The sequence below is a fragment of the Coffea arabica genome, chromosome 2c (genome assembly GCF_036785885.1).
Source record: "Coffea arabica cultivar ET-39 chromosome 2c, Coffea Arabica ET-39 HiFi, whole genome shotgun sequence".
In the NCBI taxonomy this organism is placed as follows: Eukaryota; Viridiplantae; Streptophyta; class Magnoliopsida; order Gentianales; family Rubiaceae; genus Coffea; species Coffea arabica.
In genome coordinates, this window is record NC_092312.1 from 26,607,243 (window position 1) to 26,631,510 (window position 24,268).

The 24,268-nt window shown below is 37.9% G+C and overlaps 2 protein-coding genes and 1 pseudogene across 2 annotated transcripts; 1 reads left to right on the forward strand and 2 right to left on the reverse strand.

Annotated features, from left to right (window-relative positions):
• Window positions 1-3,189: 3,189 nt before the first annotated feature.
• LOC140035886 (arabinogalactan protein 23-like) lies at window positions 3,190-3,724 on the reverse strand. The gene has a single exon (XM_072077262.1). The coding sequence runs from the start codon at window positions 3,599-3,601 to the stop codon at window positions 3,416-3,418; it is 186 nt and encodes a 61-aa protein (XP_071933363.1). The 5' UTR covers window positions 3,602-3,724; the 3' UTR covers window positions 3,190-3,415.
• A 7,047-nt stretch (window positions 3,725-10,771) lies between these two features.
• Window positions 10,772-11,355, reverse strand: LOC140035580 (uncharacterized mitochondrial protein AtMg00860-like). Its single transcript, XM_072076859.1, has 2 exons — window positions 10,935-11,355; window positions 10,772-10,779 (listed from the first exon to the last, which is right to left on the reverse strand). Exons 1-2 carry the CDS (start codon window positions 11,353-11,355, stop codon window positions 10,772-10,774), a joined length of 429 nt encoding a protein of 142 aa, XP_071932960.1.
• Window positions 11,356-20,453: 9,098 nt separating this feature from the next.
• On the forward strand, window positions 20,454-21,003 carry LOC113728863 (ylmG homolog protein 1-2, chloroplastic-like; annotated as a pseudogene).
• Window positions 21,004-24,268: the final 3,265 nt, after the last annotated feature.

Below are 24,268 nucleotides of genomic sequence, written 5' to 3' on the forward strand. Positions count from 1 at the left end.
TTATCAAACGTATCTCAACACGTTACTGTATAAATCTATTAAGTTTAAATGTTGAATGGAATTATCAAACATGGCCTAAGACACTTTGTTGAAAAAGTAAGGGACTCCCTAAATAATCTAGGATAATGGGACACTAAGACACTTACTCTAACATGGAAAGAGCCATCCCACACTTTGATACTTTGTTGAAAAAGTAAGGGATTCTCCTAAATAATCTGCCACTATCCTAAATAATTTAGGATAATGGGACATCAAGACATTTTGTTGAAAAAGTAAGGGATTAGGGGATAATGGGACACTAAGACACTTTGTTGAAAAGGTTAGGGATTCTCCTAAATAATCTAGGATAATGGAACACTAAGACACTTTGTTGAAAAAGAATGAGACTCTCCTAAATAATGCAGGATAATGGGAGACAGTTTAAACGTTATTGAATGATTAACATATGTGCACATATAATCATTTTTGCTGGCATACACGCACATTTGAAAAAAAAGAGTACGAATCAAAAATTTGTTATGAACTTTGCACTTTCGCCAGCTATTGTTATTCCTGCTACCGGAGATTACAATCATTATAGAATTTCATCCTAAATCTACACTTGCAAAAAATCCTATTTGCACAAAAAAAATCATGTGCACAAAGTAAGATATAATCCCATGTGCACAAAATAAGACATACATACAATGGGAATAAATAGGATTTTGACGTCAAATCGCAAAACTTGTCGAAAACCATCAAATTATATTTTCTAAAAAATAAAAAGTAAAATATACGGTGCTAAGAATATGATGGTTTGAATTTCAAACAAGAACATCTTCAAACATGACAGGTGCCGAACCTGTGCAATAATAAATACCTACTCGAGAAAAATACAGATTTTGTATATAGAGGTGAGTAGGGTCGAATCCACAGGGACTGGGGATAATTCGTTTCTTCTAGAGTCCAAAGTATGGGGGGTTTTTGGATTAAATACTAACTAAATAAATTAAATGCAGAAAATAATTAATTAAGAGGAATAATTAAGGGAAAACTCTAACCAAGGGTACACTTCAGAAATGGTTCAGGCAACTGATCATCGATTCACAAATAATTCCAACTTTTATTAATAGATTGGTTCTAGTTGTCTCGCACGCGCTAAACAACCAACCCTTCCTTAATTTATCGATAGCCAAGGTACGACCGTTAGCTAATTCTCTAACCCAAAAACAACCCTAGGTACGACCGTAGGATTTAATTTCTAGATTGCATTAATAATTAGAAAGGCCCAATCCTAACTAACAAACACGCTACGAGGGTTTGTTTAGATTAGATTATATGTTCCCCTGACATAAACCCAATTACGCCAGTTGCTACTGGGATAGAGATAACGAACAATTACGGATTCAATTATCCCTATTTAGCAAAATAGCTTATATGGACAATTAATTATTGCGCATTAATCAATCATACACAAGAGCTATAACAGTTAAAAGCAGGAAACATATGAATACCAATAAATGGAGGAAACAATTAAAATAAATTAGATCTCACAGTAGTTGTTGAACCAAATCTTCAGTTGTTCCCTTGGCCAGAATTAAGAAGCTAGTTCTCCATTAATGGAGAACCAGCCGTGCGAAAATAAAACAATCCCAGCTTTTCTAATGTTTTCTCCCTTCCCAAAAGTCGGCTGCGGAGAGAAAGTCAAAAGGAAAAAAAAGGCGTCTGACAGGGAGAAAGAAAACTAAGAGCTAATTGCCCCAAACGTGAATCTGGCTTTTCCTTTTTATATTCTCCAAGTAGCGCCGCCAGCAGAGAAGTAAAAACGTCTGGGAGTTAGGCTTTGTCTAAGGGTCCTGATCCCATGCATCTGGTTCACATGGACCCAACTTCTTAACTGGCCCTGCTGCTACCAATCCTGCGAGTCCGTCTTTTTCTCTTCTTTGCTTTGTTTTCTCCCAAATTAGCCAAAGCCCCAAATACAAAGGTCCACCACCGTGGCTTTCTCCTTAGTTTCCTAATGGAAAAATACTACCAAATAGAACTAGTTTCCTAAATAGCAAAATAAACCACAAAAGAAAGTATTTCAAGTTTCCTAATTCAACAATAAGACTAGTAATTAGAATTCAAGTCTTCCAAATCTTCCTCTAAAGCTGCTCAGAGTTTGAATCGAACTTGGAAATCGATCCCGAACGTGCCACCATCAAATTAATTGGAAGATTGCCCCTTTTTGTCACGTTTTGCTCTTTTTCCTACAATTTAGCACCATTAACCAAATATAAGTAGAATCCATCAATTAACACAATATTTGGCTGAAATCAAGGGAAGAATAATTATAGATTTAGCGACAAATAATGACCTATCAAAACAATGAAAGCGTGAGATGATCATCCTCCAACACTGAAAGAGTGGCATGATAAGAATTTAGGGCAAATTACATTTTATCCCCCTGTGGTTTAGTTTTTTCTACATAACCCACCTATAGTTTCCAAAATTATACATAATCTCCTCATGATTTGGATTTTAAAGTCTCAAAGTGTCATAACGGAACTTTTAAAAATATCGAAATTACCCTTATAAATACATGACACACTAATCTCGTATGATTTTATGTTTCACTATATAACTCCCTTATAGTTTAATATTTTACCATATAACTCCCTTATTATTTCCAAAATATACACATAACTCCCTTTGGTTAATAAATAATTTTCAAATTTACAAAAGGGTATTTTTGACATTTTAGGTGATTCCGTTATGAATGATCATTCTATCACTCTGACACTTTAATCCAAACCATGAGGGAGTTATGTATAGCTTTTGAAATCATGGGAGGGTTATGTAAAAAAACACTAAATCACGGGAAGGTAAAGTGTAATTTGCCCAAGAATTTGTTTTCCTAGACATCTTTTTAAGAGAAAAATGACAAACTTGTATATCCAGAAAGTTACCTTTTGTAATCTATCCACTAAAACAGTCGAAATAATTCATGAAAGCCCATCTCGTATCTTGTACTCAAATAAGAAGTTATGTTGAATTTGTTGAAGCATTTCCAAATGAAAATTCATCTAATTAAAAACGTTACCAAACAAATCGTCACATCAATTAAAAAATGACAAATGACATCATTGAAACCTATAATCATGAACGATTAAGGTTGAGGTTCGAGGAACAATTAATAAAGATGAAAAAAAGCTAAAATGGTTCATGTAACCAAAAATAGAAAATTTACTAGGAAATAGTTCCTTTATTCCATTGAGTCAAATGAATCGATTACAAAAAACCAACAACAATGGTTTATAAAACAATATCATATTTTGATTGTTTGTATCGATATCCAGACATCATGCCCTAACACACCTTTATTACATTCCTCCCCACTTCTCCATTTCTCAATATCTCCTTCACCCCTGAAACTAATTGTTTAGCAATTAATTTAGTGCATGTAGTAGGCAAAGAAGGACACGAGGGAGGCACCGACAACGGTTCCAACAGCGGGCAATGCAGCATAGGCACTGTTGGCTGCTGCTGGTGCAGGTGCGGGAGCCTGGCTCTCAGCCAAGACTGCGCTCATGGAGGCAGCGGCCACAAGGACTGCACAAGCGATCTTCTTCATCTCCATTTTTTTTGGGCTTTTTTAAGGCAGTTGAAGGGCAAGAACCTCAAAGAATTTTGAGAATAGTTACCCAACCTTGCCCCTTTCGGTTGAAAATAGACCTGTGCTTCTGATGCTCTTGATGCAGGATGCTCTTGCTTGGCTTTCTTCCTTCGTTAATGGAAGCCATTTATAGGTGTGGTTTTGGACTTTGTTGGAATAAATGTGTGGTGATTTGCTGGTAAAGTAGTTGTTTCCATGAGGACAGGAGATGTTTAAGCTACTCCCTTGAATGGTTCTTTATATAAGTGGTTTAAAAACAAGTAGGAGAAGTAGGAGGTTGTTTAGGGTATTTGTTGTTGCACCTAAACTAATTATGCTCTATATGTACTTTTGGTATGGGATTGTTTAATATCTATAGCCTTTAATAAAAGGGAAAACCTTATTATAAACGATATATGATTTATAGGATGAATATAAACTAAAAGATTATCCACTTCTTAATTACTTGTGTCTATCACATAGAGATATTTTGTTTCAAAACTAAGGATAAATTTACACTAAAAGATGATCCACTTTTTAATTATTTGTGTCTATCACATAGAGATATCCCGTTTCAAAATTACTTTTCTGTAGGTGAATTGTTTTAAAAAATAGTTAAGAAACGCAAGGCATAGGTGAAAAAAGGGTATATATTTTATGTGAGTCTAGGAGACTAGGGCATTAGAGACAAGGGATGGGATGACAATATGCTTACCTTGATGTTTTGATTTTTACTCAGCCAAGCATTTTTTTAAACAATTTTTTATTTGTAAATATGATATGCGCATCTAGATTTGACCAATTAGTGATGTCCTTTCCAATTCGTGATCTTCTAAGATGGTAAAGATCCAAAACAAAACAGAATTCCAATGTGAGTAGGGATTTAAAAATTTTTTTTTGACAGATTATCTTAAGTACTAATATTTGTCCTTTCATTTATTTATAGGCTTCGTGCTTCCAACTTTGCATCAGCACCTCTCGTACGGTAATTTATACGTGATGACTTGTGTACGACACCACAATTTTTGAAGCTTAATGTTATACTAGGAGGTATCACCGCGCGATGCGCGGTGTGAGATTATATAAGTTATTTGCCTAATCATGCGGTGTGAGATTATATAAGTTATTTGCCCAATTATGTCTACTAAGTTTGTATTATTTCTAAAAAAAAGAAAAATATATTATTATGGGAATCATACGAGTTAAAAGGGTGTCAATGTATAAATGCAATTTTGTGTAATATATTAAATTAAAAAATAGTTTTGCATTAAATATTTATGGAGTTGATAGCTATGTCGCATATACACAAGCAATATCAATCCTCAATTGGTATGCGACTTGCATTTATACGAGTGTTATAATGTACTTTGTCACCAGGGCCTTTGTATGTGCCAAAATCAACTATGAATTTAACTTTCGTATGTTATAACCAAAGCTTCACATTTTATTATGAAAATTAAGGATGATGCTATCTAATAGTTGACAAATTTTTGAAACCAAACACTTGATAATTTGAGAAACACGTGATTCAGATTAAAATGACAGAACTCCAATAAAAAAACAAATATGACAAAGGACTTATCAAACAAGTAAAGAGGCCAATCAATTGTTAAGCCATTGTTGCTACTCTTACTTATAGTAAAATTACTTTTCCTTTAATTGTACCTTTATCCACACAATCCTGAAAAAATTCAATTTCTTATATTTATTGGTGACAGGTTCTGGGGTCATGTTCTAAACTTAACCTTCACAAAATCCTACTTGACTAAATAAATAAAAAATATTATGAACTCGTAAACAGAAGCAAAAGTGCCAAGACAAAATGTACCAAAAATTGGGCATAGTGAATTACATAATTGTGAATAGCTGCCCCATAAAACTAAGAATTCTAACAAGTATCTTAGTCTTAATTGCCTATGGCTCTTAGACATTCAGAAGTCTTTAAAAGAGCAGCTATGAAAACGGACAGAGAATGACTGACTAATAAGATCAAAAGTAGACTAATTATTAGCAGGAAAATTTCCCAACATCCAATAAGTCTTATAGCAGCTGTTGCAAAATAGGCAGGTTCTGTAGAATTTCCACACTGTTCAACTCTCTAACTCTCTACTTTTGCTATAACTTCAGGCATAGAGAAAAAGAAAATGAGCTGAAGACCACAACATAAATAGAATAAAGACAATTTCAATTTACTAAACATTACTTGTGTCCTATAGATCAATGCTTGATCGTGCTAAGAAGTTTGAATTATTTTCTCATGCAATAAATTCAAGAAGTTCAGGAGGATAAGAACATCTTTTGCAGAAAAACAGAAGAGCCGATGAAAAAAAAGAGAGCAAAAAAGTAGGCATTTAAATCACTTTTGTAGAAAAATAAAAGAGGCAAAAAAAAGAGAGAGAGAAAAGAACAGCCTTTGCTTTGAGTTGATTGAAGCTCAAAAACCACAACCAAAAGGTTCCAAATAAATTGAGTTACTTAGCTTTCAAAGGAATATTCAATATCAAAGGTTCCAATAGGTTCAAGAAAATGCAGCCAATAGTTTCAAAAAAAATTGAGTTATTTAGCTTCCAAATGAATCATCAATATCAAAACAATATAAAACCAATTCTCTTTTGTGAACAACGAAATCTATTTTCCAAATAAGAGTAATCAATAACTTTATAAAAAAGAAAGAAAAAAATAACATTACAATGAACCCGCCATGGTTTTTACTTTTTACCTTTAACTATTAAAAAGTCATACAGAGTAAGAGAAGGAAATCAAAAGATAAAAGGAAGACAAAAAGCAAAAGATATCCAAGCTACATGTCTCTTCTTGTCCTTAAGCAAGCAAGACACCGAGCTTACGTACCTTAGAATCTTAAAGCACTCTAGTCGCTATTGCAAAAAGAGTGCCTAAGTGCGCATTCAGCCATAGCAATCCCAAGCTAAGAGAGATATCAGAATAAAGGATATTAAGATCTACTTAATGCACATAACTAAATTTGGAAGTGTTTGAAATACATCATCCACATAACTAAATTTAAGAAGAAACTACATTAAATTACATAGCCATAACTAAGAAAATACTTAATGCACATAACTAAATTTAAGAAGAAGAAAATTACATTAAATTTTCAAAGATTGAAATATTTCAAAACAAATTTGGTTTCCATCATTTTATAGCAATGACAAACAAGACAAATCAAAAGTCTTCAACTTCATGATAAATTCTTTCAATAATAATTAAAAGATATCTTTAGGAAGGCCCAAAAAAAGGAAAAATTTATAAAGACAGCCATATAACCTGATATGATGCAGATATTACAATATAAGCACCAGCTTCAAGGTAATCGAGGGGTATGTGACAGCCCCACCTTCCCCTAAGGCGAACCAAAGAGGTTAGCGGATTGCCTGCCCAACTCTCGCCAGGACTAACGGTGCAGGCAAACACGATCTAAAATGTTTCGGGAAAATAAAACGCGCTCACACAAGCCGAAATCGCAAAATAGCCAAACACAAATCAAATCGTCCGTGAATAGTGGGTGCCATGTCATATAACTCGAAAAAACATTTCCAAACCAAATAGGACACATAAACAGGGTTAAACAGTGTTAAACACATACGTTTGTAAATTTACAAAACAAAAGGGAGATAATTAAATCAAAATACATTTAGGGTTTTGCCCAAAAGGAGCTATTCAAAATACATTCACATAAGCTCAACTTAGCAACTAACATTCATAGCCTTCCCAAAAGTATTCAAATTCCTGTAAGGAAAACAAAAGAAATAGAGTGAGCTTACGCCCAGTGAGATACTACCACTCAGGCAACGAAGTTCATATAAGTAGAGAGCATTTCATTCCAATTCACTTAATAAAAGTAAGCCAAGAGTACACATCAATAGAATGGGTAAAAGTATACAGACGGCTCTCAAGAGCCCCTTTCCTCGCTTGTATATTTGATCGGACTTCATTGACCCTCCGTCAATGTTTACCAGGTAACCAACCGTAGGCCCCACTTTACTTCCATTCCTTCCACCCAACATACCCCTACCGGGCCCGAACTCCATACAGTATAAATTTGGTAATACTCGAGTATACCGGAACTAAGAGTCTCATACTCAATGATTCCTTATAACAGTCCCCATGGCTCGTCAATTTTCACGACCAAGCCCTTGCCGGCTCGATTCAATTGACCACCAATAGGGTTAAGCTCAGTGATAACAGTAAGGCCGTTGGATACTCGTCCATACGACACCAATTCAAGTATTTGCATGTATCATTCAATTTAACGGTAAACAGTCATATATAATACAAAAGGGGTGAGAGCGATCAAATACATCCTTACTTTAATCAGTTTCAACAGTGCAAATAAGCATTCAAGGCATCAAGTTCAAATATAACAAAGCCACACAGTAACAAGCAAGTGAGTAGTACACTCACCAAGCACGCAAGTGAAATTTCATAAACCTCCGCCCAAAAAGCGTCTTTAATCACCGTCACGCCCTAAAATGTTCAAACAAGCACAATAAGACTCGATTACAAGTCATAAACCAATTCCACATACGACCAAAAATAAGACTCCATTAGAACGTATAAGTACTAAAGTAAGCTAGGGAAAGTCCAGAAATGAAAGTTAAGTTCTAAACCCTAAAAATAGTTTTGACATCGTTTAGCGGTTTTGGCACCACTAGCACTACGATTATCGGATGGATGTCCAATATACACAGTTTCGAAGTTAAAAGAAAGGGCTACAATGTTGAAGAAGGCCACTCAGTCCAGTTTGTAGTGCAACTAGGTCAAAAGTTCAATGTACCACACTAGAACCGCAAAAACAGGTTAGCGAACCGTATTCTGGTTAAATAACCATAATTCAGGCTACCGAAGTCCAATTCAACTGATTCCAAAGCCATCCGAAAGCTAAGATATCAGGCTATATTTCTTAAGAAGACATCAGCAACCAAATCAGTAGCATTCCCAATCAAATTAACCAATTACCAAGGCTGATTACCAGGTTCGGACAGAAACAGGGCAGCAGGGGTATTTCAGTCTTTTCATAGGTTACGTTGCTCCGATTGGCCTGAAATTTTGCAGGCAACTATAAAATACCATCCTATACAACTTTCATGTTTTAACCCAAGACTAATTCGGCCTCTAACTAGGAGGAACAGTACCGGGCAGAATGAGGTTAATTGAAACCCTAACTTCCGAAATTTCCTTTCAATGTGAAAATTTTCCGCAAATAGCCACAACTTACACCCTCTAGCTTCATTTTAAATCATTTCCAACCATCATCCAAGGCCACACCATAATAATCATATGAAAACAGAAAAATCATGATTAAATAGAAAAATGCACCAAATTCTACCAAAAGTCATGAAACAACACCTAAATCCATCAATTCATCTCACATAAATCAATAATTAAGCATTATTGAGAAGAAAGAAAGGTCCCTTAGTTACTCACCTTAACAACCCAAGAAAAAGAGCAACTTGGCACCTTAATCCTCCAAACCACTTCCCTAATCACCTTACAACCACTCACTTAAGGGTTTTTATGGTGCAAATACAAGATTAAACGGTTGGAATTGAAGATTGAACAAGATTGGAGACTAGAAAATTGAGAGCTTTTCCTTTCTTTTTCCTTGAAGAGGGCCGGCCACAATAGCTTGAAATGAAGAGGATTTTTGACCAATTTTTGGTTTATTTAGTAAAATGGTAAAAGGGTGAATAGTGGTCAAAAAGTAAGATTTAATCTCTAAGTGACACTTGTCACTTTCATTAAATGCATGGCTATCTCTTATTCCTCTCACACCCATCCACTTGGTAACCTCTAATTATCTCATAACACCCGATAAATTAAACCCAATATCCAAAACTTAACCTAACGAGCCGAATTTTTTCGAACTTTTCGCACTAGCCGATATAACCTAACGGGCCGAACGTCCGGTATACGCTCTTAATTTCTCAAAAACTAACCGATACTAGAAAAATCATCTAAAAACTATATTTACTCATAAAAATTATCCAGAAAATTTTTCTAATAAAGAAAATGCAGAAAAACATGCCATTAAATAGAATAAAACCTAGAAAATGAGAAAATTACGTCTGAGGGTGATAGGTCGTGCTCAAGCGGAGTTTCGTCCCCAGAGTTTCTTGAAATTTCTGCCAAAACCTAGATACAAACCGGGGATCTCTATCGGAGACGATACTCACAGGAACACCATGTAACTTCACAATCTCGTCCATGTACATCTGAGCTAACTTGTCCATGGAATACTTCATTTTTACCGGTAAGAAATGGGCCGACTTGGTTAATCGATCGACGATCACCCAAACGGTATCGTGTCCTCGTTGCGTTCGCGGCAAACCTGAAACGAAGTCCATGGTGATGTTTTCCCACTTCCACTTGGGTATCTCCAGGGGCTGTAACAAGCCCGATGGTTTTTGATGTTTCGCGTTAACCTGTTGGCAAACGAGATATTTTTGCACGTACAGAGCAATTTTCTTTTTCATATTATCCCACCAATAGACTCCTTTTAGGTCCTGATACATCTTGCTACTACCCGGATGGATTGTATATTTGGATCGATGAGCCTCCTCTAAGATCTCTGTTTTCAACGCTTCATCTTTCGGCACCACTATTCGGTTCCGGTATTTTAAAATACATTCGGGATTGAAGTTGAAGTCAGTAGATTCTCCCTTTTCCACCTTCTCCCCCCATTTTCGCACCATCGGATCCCCCTTTTGAGCTTCTTTAATCCGCTCCAATAGGGTAGAGGTTACCCTAATATTATCGAAAACCACATTATGACTCCCAAAACAGGGTTTCCACTCGCAGACGGATTCCAACAAATCCCACTCTTTAATCATCAACCCTGCTGCCTGAGCCTTGCGACTTAGGGCATCGGCCACTACGTTCGCCTTTCCCGAATGGTAGTTAATGGTGCAGTTGTAATCCTCTAAAAATTCTATCCACCGTCGCTGCCTCATATTCAGTTCCTTTTGGGAGAAAAGGTACCTAAGGCTCTTGTGGTCCGAGTAAACCTCAAAGGTCACCCCATATAGGTAGTGTCTCCACTTTTTCAGCGCGAAAACAATGGCGGCTAGCTCTAGATCGTGCGTCGGGTAATTCTGATCGTGGAGTTTCAACTTCTTAGAGGCAAAAGAGATCACATTACGGTTCTGCATTAAAACGCATCCCAGACCTTCTCGCAACACATCAGTATACACTGTAAATCCGTCTACTCCGTTAGGCAAGACTAGAACTGGAGCCATGGTCAATCTTTTCTTTAACTCTTGAAAACTTGTCTCACATTGAGCATTCCATACGAACTGACCATGTTTCTTTGTCAGGTCAGTTAAAGGACCTGCTAATTTGGAGAAGTCTTTTATGAAACGTTGGTAATACCCAGCCAGCTCTAGAAAACTGCGGATCTCTGTGGGGTTTTCTGGTCTCTTCCAATTGGTCACAGCCTCTACTTTCGCCGGGTCAACCGAGATGCCTTCTTGGGAGATTACGTGCCCTAGAAAGGAAATTTTCTCCAACCAGAACTCGTACTTGCTGAACTTAGCGTACAATTGATGTTCCCTCATGGTTTGCAGGACGGTTCTCAAGTGCTGCTCGTGCTCCTCACGCATCTTGGAATAGACCAGAATGTCGTCGATGAAGACCACGAAAAATCGATCCAAGTAGGGCTTGAAAACCCTATGCATTAAGTCCATGAAGGCGGTAGGAGCATTAGTTAGTCCGAAGGGCATAACCGCGAACTCATAATGCCCGTATCTCGAATTGAAAGCGGTTTTCGGGATATCCTCCTTCCTGATTAACAACTGGTAATACCCCTTGCGGAGGTCCAATTTCGAGAAGACCACCGCTCCTTGTAGCTGGTCGAACAACTCGTCAATATGGGGCAGTGGGTACTTATTCTTAACCGCGACGTTGTTCAGGCCCCGATAATCAATACACATCCTCAAACTACCGTCTTTTTTCTTCACAAATAGGACAGGAGCTCCCCAAGGAGACACACTCTCGTGAATGAACCCCCGCTCCAGAAGGTCTTGTAATTGCAATTTTAGCTCCTTGAGCTCCGCAGGGGCTATTCGGTATGGGATTTTTGAGATATGTGAGGTTCCCGGTAGCAGGTCAATTTTAAATTCTATATCTCTCTCCGGAGGCAAGGATACTAACTCATTGGGAAACACATCCGGGTATTTCCTCACTATGGGTACGTCCTTTACCTTCAACTTATCCGTGGGGGTGTTGATTAAAAAGGCTAAAAATTCTCGCGCCCCTCGATTTAATAGTTTCCTAACCCGAATGCCCGAGATTAGGGAAGATGAGGCTAACCTTCCTCTTATATCTAACCTTAGGGTCGCCTTCCCCAGAATGCGAAACTCCACCACCTTCGTTTTGCAGTCTAGTTGGGTATTATACCTAGCTAGTTAGTCTATGCCCAGAATCACATCATACCCCTTGATGGACAGGCTAATTAAGTCCCCTAACAACCTCCTCTCTCCTACCCAAACCTCACAATCCCTATAAACCAGACTAGTAACCAAACGATGATCCCCCGTAGGTGTACTAACTTCTAGGTCGTAAGGTAAACTAGCAGGTTTTATGTCAATGCCACACATAAAATCAGGATTAACAAAGGAATGGGTGACACCAGGATCTACTAAAACTTTGGCAAAGCGGTGAAATACAGGGATCGTACCTTTTATGACCTCAGAGGAATTTGGGACCTGCTGGGGCTCTAACGAGTACACGCGAGCCGCGACCTTAGGTTTCGCCCCATCTCCCTTAGCTGGTTCCACATTGGTCTTTGGCGCTGGTTGGCCCCCCTTTCCGTCTTGCTTTAGGACTGGGCAGGTGGCAAGCCGGTGGTCTGCACTTCCGCAGCGCAGACATTTCCCTTCTTTCTTTCAACAATTGTCCTCGGAGTGGTTTGGCTTTCTGCAGTACCCACAAGGCCCACGGGACGCCGAACCTGAACCCTTCTGGAAGTTTTCGCCTTGGCCTCTCCCGACTGGGCCACCCCTGGACTGAGCCCCTTTGCCGAACCCCGTCTGTCGTCCACCTCCAGCTTCTCGTCCGAACTTGGAGGGGGTACTCTTCTTCCCCTGTCCTGAACTGCTCCCAGGAAAATCTCGCTTTTTTGCCTGGAAGTTCCGGACTTGCAACCTAGCACTCTCTACCTGTTGGGCCTTTTCCACGGCCTCGCTAAAAGCATTAATTTGAGCCACTGCGAGGTCCTTCTGGATTTCGACATTCAAGCCCTGGATAAAACGCCTGATCCGCCGTTGCTCGGTCATAATCAGCTCAGGAGCAAACTTAGATATGCGGGTGAACTGGCTCTCGTACTCCGCTACCGACTGGGCCCCTTGATGAAATCGGATAAACTCATTTTCCTTCCTCTCCTGAACTAGAGGAGGGAAGAATTTTGCGTTGAATTCTCTCATAAAATTTACCCAAGTCCTGGGTGTTTGTTGCCGTTCCCATTTTTGCCGAATAACGTTCCACCAGGAACGGGCCTCCCCTTTCAGCTGGAAGACGGCAAAAGTTACCTGCCGTTCTTCGGTATAGTGCAGGACAGCGAAAATGTCTACCATTTTCTCGAACCACCTTTCGACGACATCCGGGTCGGGCCCCCCAATGAATTTCGGTGGGGCGAACTTCTGAAATCTCTCAACTGCCCTGTCGTCGCTTTCGACGTGGTTACCAGGGTTCTCAGGATTAAGGTTCGGGTTTTGGCCCTGTTGCTGCACCACTTGTGCTAGCAGATTGGTCATTTGCTGCATAGCGGCAGCTATTTGCGCGTTGGGATCAACCCTCGGTTCAGGATTAGGTCCAGATGAGATTTCCCCAGTACCTCGGTCAGACGTAGGTTGCCTACTCCCACGCCCATGTCCCCGTCCACTACGTGTGCCTTCCATGAAATCTATTTGATCTAGGCAAACGTACTAGAACAATAAAATAACAATGCATGTAAGTAAAATCCCAAAAGCTGTTACAATAACATATATATACATTCCAAACGAAATCAAACAACGCACATATCAACAACCAGTCAAGTCAAGTACAGTCAAGTCAAGTACAAATATAGACAATCCATAAGGGAATGGCCTCATCAAAATAATAACACATAGCTAATCCAACGTACAAAACGGCTAGCTAAGGCTCTTTTCCAGGTCTATCCATCCCTATCCGTCCTATATACAATAATCAAAACCTCCACAAGATCTCCAAGAGTACGACCTAGTCCGTCGTCGGGCTAGTGGACCCACCCGATAGGGTGGATTCACCTCCTGCCCCGACCCCTGTGCACGACGCCTCGTCGCTCTCCTCCTCGAGCGCGTCGTCGCAGAGGTTCAGGATCGACTCGGCTCGAATCTTAACTTTCCGAGCTCGCTTAGTCTCATGCTCACGTGCCTCCCTAAGTTGAGCGCAAATGTCGTCCACTCTATCTTCATATTCGATCACATCGTACTCTAAATTCTTAATTCGCTTGGCTTGTTTCTCGTTGGCCGCCCTTAACTGATTCATCTCGGCCTCGAGCCTAGTATTATCTTTCGCCAACTCCTTCCGTTTCTCTGCCACGGCCAACACTAAGGGGTTAGGGTAGGCGTAGGTGTGGCGACACTCGCAACGACGAAGGCGACTCGCCGGACTCCAATGCACAACGGCCCCTCTTAGCCGGATCTGGTACTTAATCACCGGAAGCACCCCATGCGGTCACTCCCCAGCAGGGCTACCACTAGGCCCACTATGTCCGTCCATCCTACACCAAAGAGTAAATAAACGTAAATAACCTTAAGGGACATAATCAAAATAATCCTCAAATCGAACAGTTCTAATACATCCAAGCCAATTCAAACCTAGGCTCTGATACCACCTGTGACAGCCCCACCTTCCCCTAAGGCGAACCAAAGAGGTTAGCGGACTGCCTGCCCAACTCTCGCCAGGACTAACGGTGCAGGCAAACACGATCTAAAATGTTTCGGGAAAATAAAACGCGCTCACACAAGCCGAAATCGCAAAATAGCCAAACACAAATCAAATCGTCCGTGAATAGTGGGTGCCATGTCATATAACTCGAAAAAACATTTCCAAACCAAATAGGACACATAAACAGGGTTAAACAGTGTTAAACACATACGTTTGTAAATTTACAAAACAAAAGGGAGATAATTAAATCAAAATACATTTAGGGTTTTGCCCAAAAGGAGCTATTCAAAATACATTCACATAAGCTCAACTTAGCAACTAACATTCATAGCCTTCCCAAAAGTATTCAAATTCCTGTAAGGAAAACAAAAGAAATAGAGTGAGCTTACGCCCAGTGAGATACTACCACTCAGGCAACGAAGTTCATATAAGTAGAGAGCATTTCATTCCAATTCACTTAATAAAAGTAAGCCAAGAGTCCACATCAATAGAATGGGTAAAAGTATACAGACGGCTCTCAAGAGCCCCTTTCCTCGCTTGTATATTTGATCGGACTTCATTGACCCTCCGTCAATGTTTACCAGGTAACCAACCGTAGGCCCCACTTTACTTCTATTCCTTCCACCCAACATACCCCTACCGGGCCCGAACTCCATACAGTATAAATTTGGTAATACTCGAGTATACCGGAACCAAGAGTCTCATACTCAATGATTCCTTATAACAGTCCCCATGGCTCGTCAATTTTCACGACCAAGCCCTTGCCGGCTCGATTCAATTGACCACCAATAGGGTTAAGCTCAGTGATAACAGTAAGGCCGTTGGATACTCGTCCATACGACACCAATTCAAGTATTTGCATGTATCATTCAATTTCACGGTAAACAGTCATATATAATACAAAAGGGGTGAGAGCGATCAAGTACACCCTCACTTTAATCAGTTTCAACAGTGCAAATAAGCATTCAAGGCATCAAGTTCAGATATAACAAAGCCACACAGTAACAAGCAAGTGAGTAGTACACTCACCAAGCACGCAAGTGAAATTTCATAAACCTCCGCCCAAAAAGCGTCTTTAATCACCGTCACGCTCTAAAATGTTCAAACAAGCACAATAAGACTCGATTACAAGTCATAAACCAATTCCACATACGACCAAAAATAAGACTCCATTAGAACGTATAAGTACTAAAGTAAGCTAGGGAAAGTCCAGAAATGAAAGTTAAGTTCTAAACCCTAAAAATAGTTTTGACATTACCTTCTCCACTGTTCACAAACTTAGCAAGGCATCTGCAGATCGTGCACCTTCATACCTGAAAATAAAAATAAATTCATGAGGAATACAATTGTATGAACTCAAGGCATGGAAATTATATTTACATAGAGTCAACATCAGGATAGATATCATTTCAACATAGCAAGTAAAAAACACAAAGACCCTTTGAAAACTTCAATATTTCACATATACTCACTTTTTGGGCTCCAAAGAACCTTTTGGAAGCCATTGGACGGTCGGGTAACCAGAAACACCATATTTGCTGCAAAGGCTCTTATGCTCATTGTAGTCCACCTACAACAGATATAATTTGATAAAAGTTCAGAACCTAAACTTATTTTTGTTACAATTCACAGCTAAAACATTGATTAATCTTTTAAGTATTGAAATTAAATGAGATGCAAAATAGAAGATTCACAACAGCTAAGAGAGTTAAACTGATGTTGATGCCAACAAGCAACCAAGTAGCAATGGATCTCAGGTTCCATTTTCTCAAGATTTTAGTGATGGAATAAAATAGAGCATATCCAGTTTGCAAGGATGAAAAGAAAAATGTAAGCACTTTTTTAACGTGAAATAACCATATAGGTTGTCTGAGAGAGTTTTGCCATAGCATCTTGCTCTATATTAATGAAACTTCCAAGGATGACAACTCCTAAAGTGATCAGAAAAAATAAAAAGATAGATGATTCATAAAATGGCAAAACCCTTAATAATGTACAACTCCAAAATTCATTAAAACAAACCACCACAATAGCATGGCAAAAGCCATGAATATTGCATCATATCTGAGCTCTCTACAGCAATGCAATAGTAACATTTCCAGAAGTTACAAGCTTTAGAGTAAAAATGAGACTTTAGCTAAACTACTTAATAACCCATGGGAAATGTTCTAATTGATATAGCAACACTATGAACCTAGAGAAAAAATGAGATTTTTCCACCATATTTGAAAGGGTCAATGGATCATAAAAGAGCTGAAGAGCTAACCTTTCCGATCAAAATAGATAACCCATAGCAAACATTAGTATCCGAGAAATAAAACAAACAACCAGAAGAAGACCTTTTTGAATACCTGTACAGGTGCCAGCTTAGGTGGAAGCATTAAGCCAGTATCATCCCCATGAGTCATGATAATACCTCCAACAAATCGCGTACAAATAGCCCATGATGTCTGCCACACATGTTGCCACTGTCCATTTTCATCCGTAAACTAAACAAGCAGACAGACTATTTAGGGAATTGCACATTTCATATTTCAAATACCAAAGTTGAAGAAATGATTCTAACCAGATTCCTATATGAAGAAATGAAAACTAAAAACCAAAGTTGAAAGTAGAAGACTGTCATTCAGAAGGATTGACGTGTTTCCTTTGACATTGAAATTTTATCAATCACTTCAGATGAAGATTGAACAAGTAAACCATTGAGATTCAATTGGTAAATTGACCTAAAATAACACTGGATAACCAGGGCAAGAAAGGAATATACCCTGACTTAGTTTAAATGCTGCATTTTCTAGAATCACGTAACAGCAACTATATCAGTGTATACTTTTGACTTTTTTCTTTCAGTTTCGCTATAAAAAAAAGCCTTAACCATCTTCTGACTTCTCCCTTAGTGGTGTTGGCAAAGAGGTAGCAAGAAGAAATATGTTAGTCTTCTAATGAATTTAGACAACATGGATGGATTTGTTCTGCGCACAACATTCATATAGTGCACAATGGCATTTGAAGAATTAAAATGGAGATTCCGCACAGGAACAAGATTGTTTTGCAGTTTTGCTCTCCAATTCTGCATCAAACACTACTTCCGAAATGGAGTTGTTTTATGCATCTGATGCTAAAGGTTAAGCTATTCCAATAGTCCAATGAACTTTATGAAATTAAGAATCTCAAACCTGATAGTTCCTTTAAATGGAAGCCATACTATCTACTCAACATCTATGATCTTTCATTAGAAACAATTATTTTGATTAGTAAAGATTTCTTTTTGACGATAAACCCTTGGAGTTGTATAACAACAGTTAATTTTTTAAATAACATACCATTTAGTTCATGCAAAAATCTGCTCTTTGTCAACAATTGGATGTCATAACAACACTAGCATTACCAGAACTTATTTATCACAAAATAGAAATAACAAGTCAAGACTGCAAAGAACCAATATTTTCAATTAGAACAAGAGGAAAGAAAAAACTACATAAAATATACTGAAAAATTATATTGAGAAAGTCAAACCGCTAATAGAAGATCAAGAAACAGCAATAAAGAAATGACAAACATAAAAACCTACGTTTTGAACAGAGCATAAAAAATGCTCTGAGCTCTGACCTTCAGCTGTAACACTAATCCCAAATCTTTCAGCCTCCATCTCAGCTTGCCTAAAAAATGCTACTTATAAAATCAACCGCAATAATCACAAAATAGTCCAAATCCACAACTTGGTCAGAAATTTTTTAAAAAAATTAATTCGAAATACCTGATAGCAGAATCTTCTGTGGCTTGAAAATTATTAAGATCAATAAAACATTTCTTCAGATCAAGAGGTCTTCACCTTGACCCAAAAAATTAAACTCTCTTATGTGATTGGCTTTCAATACCCTAATATTCCTCTTTGGCCCTGACCCTAAATTTATTCCTTCTTGTATTCTTCAAATCCAAAGCTAAAGAATTTCAAAACCCACAAGGAAAATTACCAATTCATAATAAATACTGTAAATGCATGTGAAAATACTGAAAAGAAAAAATGAAACTGTTTAAGGGAAAATCTTGAAAAACAGAAGGAGAAGGATATGAAGAACAAGTATGTTGGATGAGCAGTCAAAGTTCAAGACTTGGATGAATGGTCTTGATGGAGAGTATGCATCCTACTGCGAAATCTTCATTACTGTTATAAGCTTCCATGGATTTAGGTTTTTCTTCTTTTTGGCTTGTATTTCACCTGATTTGAGTTTTTTGTAATGGACCATCAGTTTCTGAAGAGAAGAGACAGAAGAGAGGAAAAAAATGGGGGGAGAGAATGTGCGGAAGCTCAAAAGATAAGACTAAAGCCATCGACCAAAAGAAAAATCGTGTGGTTTCGAAAAGGGCAAAGAGCAAAAAAAAAAAGGAAAAGAAAATAAAGGACAAAAAAGATAGACCACAATCGATGCTCTGCAAAGGTACAACCACTCCCCTCAGCTCACCTGCTCTCTGACAACAGAGGAAGAAGGAAGAAACGAAGGGGAATAGAAGAGAAGAATTGAAGATGAAGTGAAGGCGACCAAACTCGCCACCAATCTCCCAGTGAGGACGTCTGGAACTGAAATGGGTAGACTTGGTGGAGCAGTTGCTCGTTTCAATAGAACTGCAGAGGCTGAACTCCTGGCTAAGCAGACTGGATGTGACAAAACATTACATTACCAACACACCCCTCAAAGAACAAAAGAACTCACAAATACAACAAAAGGTCGGGATGTAAATAGCTGCAGACCAAAGGGCTAAAACCATAATATCAACAAACCTCCCAGCCCAACAAAGAGAAGAAGACAAGACATTACGATTTACGAAACAACCGCGTGACTGTTTGACCAGGAACCGGGCCACCACATCAACAAACGGAAGGAAAGGCTAAGGGAAAAAAGTTAGCACCAATCACGTCGTTCCACATCATCAAGAAGCCAATGCCCTCTTGCCATGCGGAGGACGACCACGTCCGACGTGGATACCGGGCGTCCGCCCTTAGTCTATATGTTTAATAAAGAGAGAGCAATTGAAACCTTAATTAAAAAATATAGTGCAATTATCCAATAAATATTATAGAAGGTATTCATACTCTATTTTGCACGAAAATGTGCTAATACATACACGGGAAATCGTGTACACTTTAGGATGTAATTTATTATATTTTTTTGTCATAAAAAGCTAAAAATTGTAGCCTTTTTTTTTTTTATTGAATTAGCCTCAAAAGAAAAGAAGGACTTTGATCTTCTATACTGATATCAGAAAACATTAATTACAAAATTTTCCATCAAATATACTTCAAAAATATGGCGCCTCTCCTGTTTCAGTTTCACGATCAATATATACCTCCCCTTCTGTTTCAATAAATATCTCCCCTTCTGTTTCAACATAATTTAATGATCAATTATATACCTTACCTTCTGTTTCAATTTCATGATCAATATATGCCTCCCTCTATCTAGAATGATTTGGATGGATTTTAAATTCTTTATTAAATTCTTCAATTCAAATAACTAGAATGATTTGGGTGAATAATAGATTTTTAAAGAATTTGAGTTAGGGTTCACGCCGGTAGAGGTGTGCAAAGTCGAAAAATTTCGATTTACCGACCAATTTCGAATTAAATTCAGAATTTTGAATTCGATAATTTTGAATGGAATTCATTAATTCTGATTTCAAATTGGTCGAAATCGGGACGAATTCGAAAATATAATTTCGATTTCATTTTATAATATTCATATATATAATATAATATTTTTTAACAATAAAGTACTACTAATCGGAATAAAAAAAGAATAGATAAGGCTCGCAAAGGTTACTTAAAGTCCAATTGAAGGAAGACGGCTCGGGCAATTCTAGAATCAACTCCGCAGTCTTCAGAATCCGGAGATTTCATTCGAGCCAAAATCAGATGGCTTCTTCCCTGATAGCCTCTCAGACCTTAATCCTCCGAAAACCAACCGTTATTTCTCCGAACAACCTCACCGCTGCCTATCCTCTGCGGCTTTCCTTCTCCCTAGCAAACCCTAAAAGGCCAGCAATACTTACCGCTTCCTCGTCGACCCTCCTCAATAACTCATATGCCAAAAGCTCTGGTTACTAGAACCCCGCTCTATCTTTGCTCACCAGTTCAGCTCGGACGGTGACTACACTGTTGGCTCTAGCTCTAACGGCCTCCAAGGGTTCTCAATTTGGGCCTGCAATTGAAGGGCTTTCATGGCCTACCGGAGCCTTTAGTCCGCTCCGCCGACCCGGTTTTTTCGACGCAATTGGGGATGCAGCCACTGGAACTTTGAACACCGTTCACCGTGGTTGCAGCCGGGATGGCAAAATGGCTAGATATATACAGCGGGGTTTTGATGGTTAGGGTTTTGCTGAGCTGGTTCCCCAATATACCTTGGGAAAACAGGCTTTTGAATTCGGTGAATTCGAAATTCACCGAAATTCGGAATCGAATTTGATAAGTGACTAATTTACGTAATAATTGAATAACATTTTATGTTATTTTTAGTCACTTTGGTTATATGATTGGAAGAAAATGAATAATTTTGGCTATAATTGGGGAAAAATGTCTTAAGTGATTTAATGAGATTTTTATCACTTTTTACTTGCATTTTGTGCATTTTTGATAGCTTTGACACATTTTAGTATTTCGGCTATAACTTGAGTTACAGTGATCGGATTGAGATGATTCTTAAACCAATTTGAAGATAAGAAATAGATCTGCAACTTTGTTAAAGACATCAAAATCCAGTTTGAAGGTTTTCCAGGTCAAAAATCCAAAAGTAGCCAATTTCTATTGGTCAAAACTGAAACAGGGCAGTGAGCAGTCAAGGGTATTTTAGTCATTTCTCAGCCTACACAAATCCAAATGAGGTGATTCTTCATGCATTGAAAAGTTAAACTCAAAGAATTACAAGTTTTATGTTTTGGTCAAGAGTTAAATCAGTTTCTATCATCAAGAAAAGTTTAGTTGAAGTTGAAGCAAAATTGGAGCAGAGATGGAAATTGAACAGAAATTGCACAAAAAGGTCACTATATCTATCCGGCCGGAACTTGGACCGATTTATGGCCAGATTTATGGCCGGATTGTGGTTAGAAAAGGCTGCTCTTTATGCGGACAACTTGATTTCACCTCCAATAAAGTCACATGTAATGCTAGACATGTGGCAAACACTTTGCAGCTGTAAAAGGGAGGTGTAAACCTCATTCCTTGACCATCTTTTACCTTTATATAGCCAAAAACTTGCAAGATTCAGGAAGATCATACGGGAGAAAGTTTGGAGTCTGCAGAAATGTAGCTCTTCCATTTTCTGAGTGTTAGATTAGTTTAGTATAGAGTAGTAGTTCATCCATCTTGTTTATTAGCTAGAGGAAGAGGAGGTTGGAGGATGAAAATGGCAAGGAGATGAACTCATGTGATAAGGGTTACATTTCTTTCCAACTCTTTATCTTTTTTACTTAATTCCAAGTTTGGTTAATATACAAGTTTGGATTTTATGTTATTTATGTGTTTCTAAAGTTATGCCTTGGGTTTGGTTGAACTTCCTATGATTGTTAGTGTTTATTATTTGGCTATTTGATTGCTATGATTTGAGCAAGTTATTTAGCACTTTAGCTCTTTAAAATCATGATTAATCTGGTACCATTGATTGTGATTATCTAAGGTGTTGTTTCTGCAATGAAAATTGAGATTTAACACTAGTTCAAGAAATGCTAAACATAGGGAGTACACTCACGAGAGTAGAGGTACACCTATGTAGTTTTAGTGATTCATTTCATGTAATTTCACAGAAGAAATGAACTTGTAGCTAATTTTATAACCATGAGAATAGGTTTGGATTGGTTATGAGTATAATTTATTCACTATGAAAGTAGGATTCATATGCATAAGGAAATTACACCATAGCTAACCAAGATAGTAGTTTCCAATGATCCAAAAATAGCACTTGCATAAGTAGTTAGGGATATAGCTAATTTTATAACCATGAGAATAGGTTTGGATTGGTTATGAGTATAATTTATTCACTATGAAAGTAGGATTCATATGCATAAGGAAATTACACCATAGCTAACCAAGATAGTAGTTTCCAATGATCCAAAAATAGCACTTGCATAAGTAGTTAGGGATACCATAATCTAAGGAGCTTTCATTTGTTATTTTGCATAAGTTCAGTAGGATTCATTTCTTATAATTCATTGATAGTCTAAATAATAGAGAAGTTTTAGTAGTGCTGGTAATTGTTCAATCTTCATCGTGGGATCGACCCGATATATACCCTAAACTACTAATTTGACTTGTATACTTGCAGTCAAATGGGTGTAAATCGGATTTTAACTTGCACATATATCAAAACCCCGTCAGAATTCGAAATCGGAACTGGCCATTTCGAATTTGAAATCGGTCAGAAAAATCCATGTCAAATTTTCGAGAAATTCCGATTTCAAACTTCCGATTTACCGATTTCGAATTCGATGCACACTCCTACACGCCGGAGTAAAATTAAGGAGAATCAGGAAAGCATGGCTTTACTGATAGAGAACAAAATTAGAACTTGAGTATTAATTATTTAATTACACAAAAGCCTGTGACTAGAGTTAATTATTAGTTTGGAAGAAGATAATAATGGGTGAGTATGTATTCTCAATTACCTTACCAATCTCAGGATGTATTGAATAAAAAGAATATTGCATATACTAGCTGTTGAGTTGACAATATTGCCCAACAACAACTTGAAACCCACTTGATTGTGTGTTAATTTTTCTTTCTGACCTAGTGATCAACAATGAACTAAGGAATCCTACCAACCCGGTTCGAAGAATCTTTCTTGGGACATTTGCCCATCGCATAGGGTTTGCCTAGTGCATCTTATCCCTCCGTGTGATTGACGGGCTGTTGTACGGGACAGGGTTTACCTAGTGTACACTCTCAAATAGTGACTATGGGTTCCTTGTCAACAAAAAAAAAATGAACTTAAGGAAATAGAAAAACTTGTTAAGTCGTTTTCTCATTATTTTCTGTCATGATTGCAATGGAGGAAGAATGGTGGACCTTGTAATAAATAAAACAAAAATTCGATTTTACTACACAAAAGTTTTAGGGAAACTTCCTCAAAACAATTTTATAAAAAAAAAAATGAAAACTACCCTTCAACCCAAAAAAAAAAAAAAAAAAACCCTTCATGCATAATTAGTAACTCTCAAGATTTTGGAGATTTCCCCATATTGGCGAAAATGGTAAAAGAAAAATAGAAAGTAGTAGTAGCCTTGCTCTTGTTAAAGGGGGATTTTCATTACATTTTTTTTTTCACGCAATACAGGATTGTAAGTCCAATGTCTATATCCAATGGCTTGTCATAACTACGCTCAATTTCGAGCATCCCCAATGCTTGTATATCTTGATTACTTCATACAATTTGTCACCTTCAATGAGCTTTTATTTTTATTTTTTATTTTTAATGAGTATCAAAACATACACGGGTGGCTTTGGCATCAGGAGGAAAGCATTATACAGATATAGTCAGGGAAGCTCAGCTGAACGCTGATCTTCCTATTGTAATATGTGTGGACGCCAAGGGATTGCCATTGGAACCTGATAATTTGCACCTCACCACCCCTGCCCAAGGCAGCCTAGGAGACATGCTTTCTGATGCTTTTCTTTCCAACTTGGTTGGCCGACTCACTAGCTGAGCTAAAGAATCATTTTCATGAAATAGACACATGAAC

Bases quoted from the DNA above. Each gene is read 5' to 3' on its own strand.
- LOC140035886 (XM_072077262.1), bottom strand. From the start codon at position 3,601: ATGGAGATGAAGAAGATCGCTTGTGCAGTCCTTGTGGCCGCTGCCTCC.
- LOC140035580 (XM_072076859.1), bottom strand. From the start codon at position 11,355: ATGCCCTTCGGACTAACTAATGCTCCTACCGCCTTCATGGACTTAATG.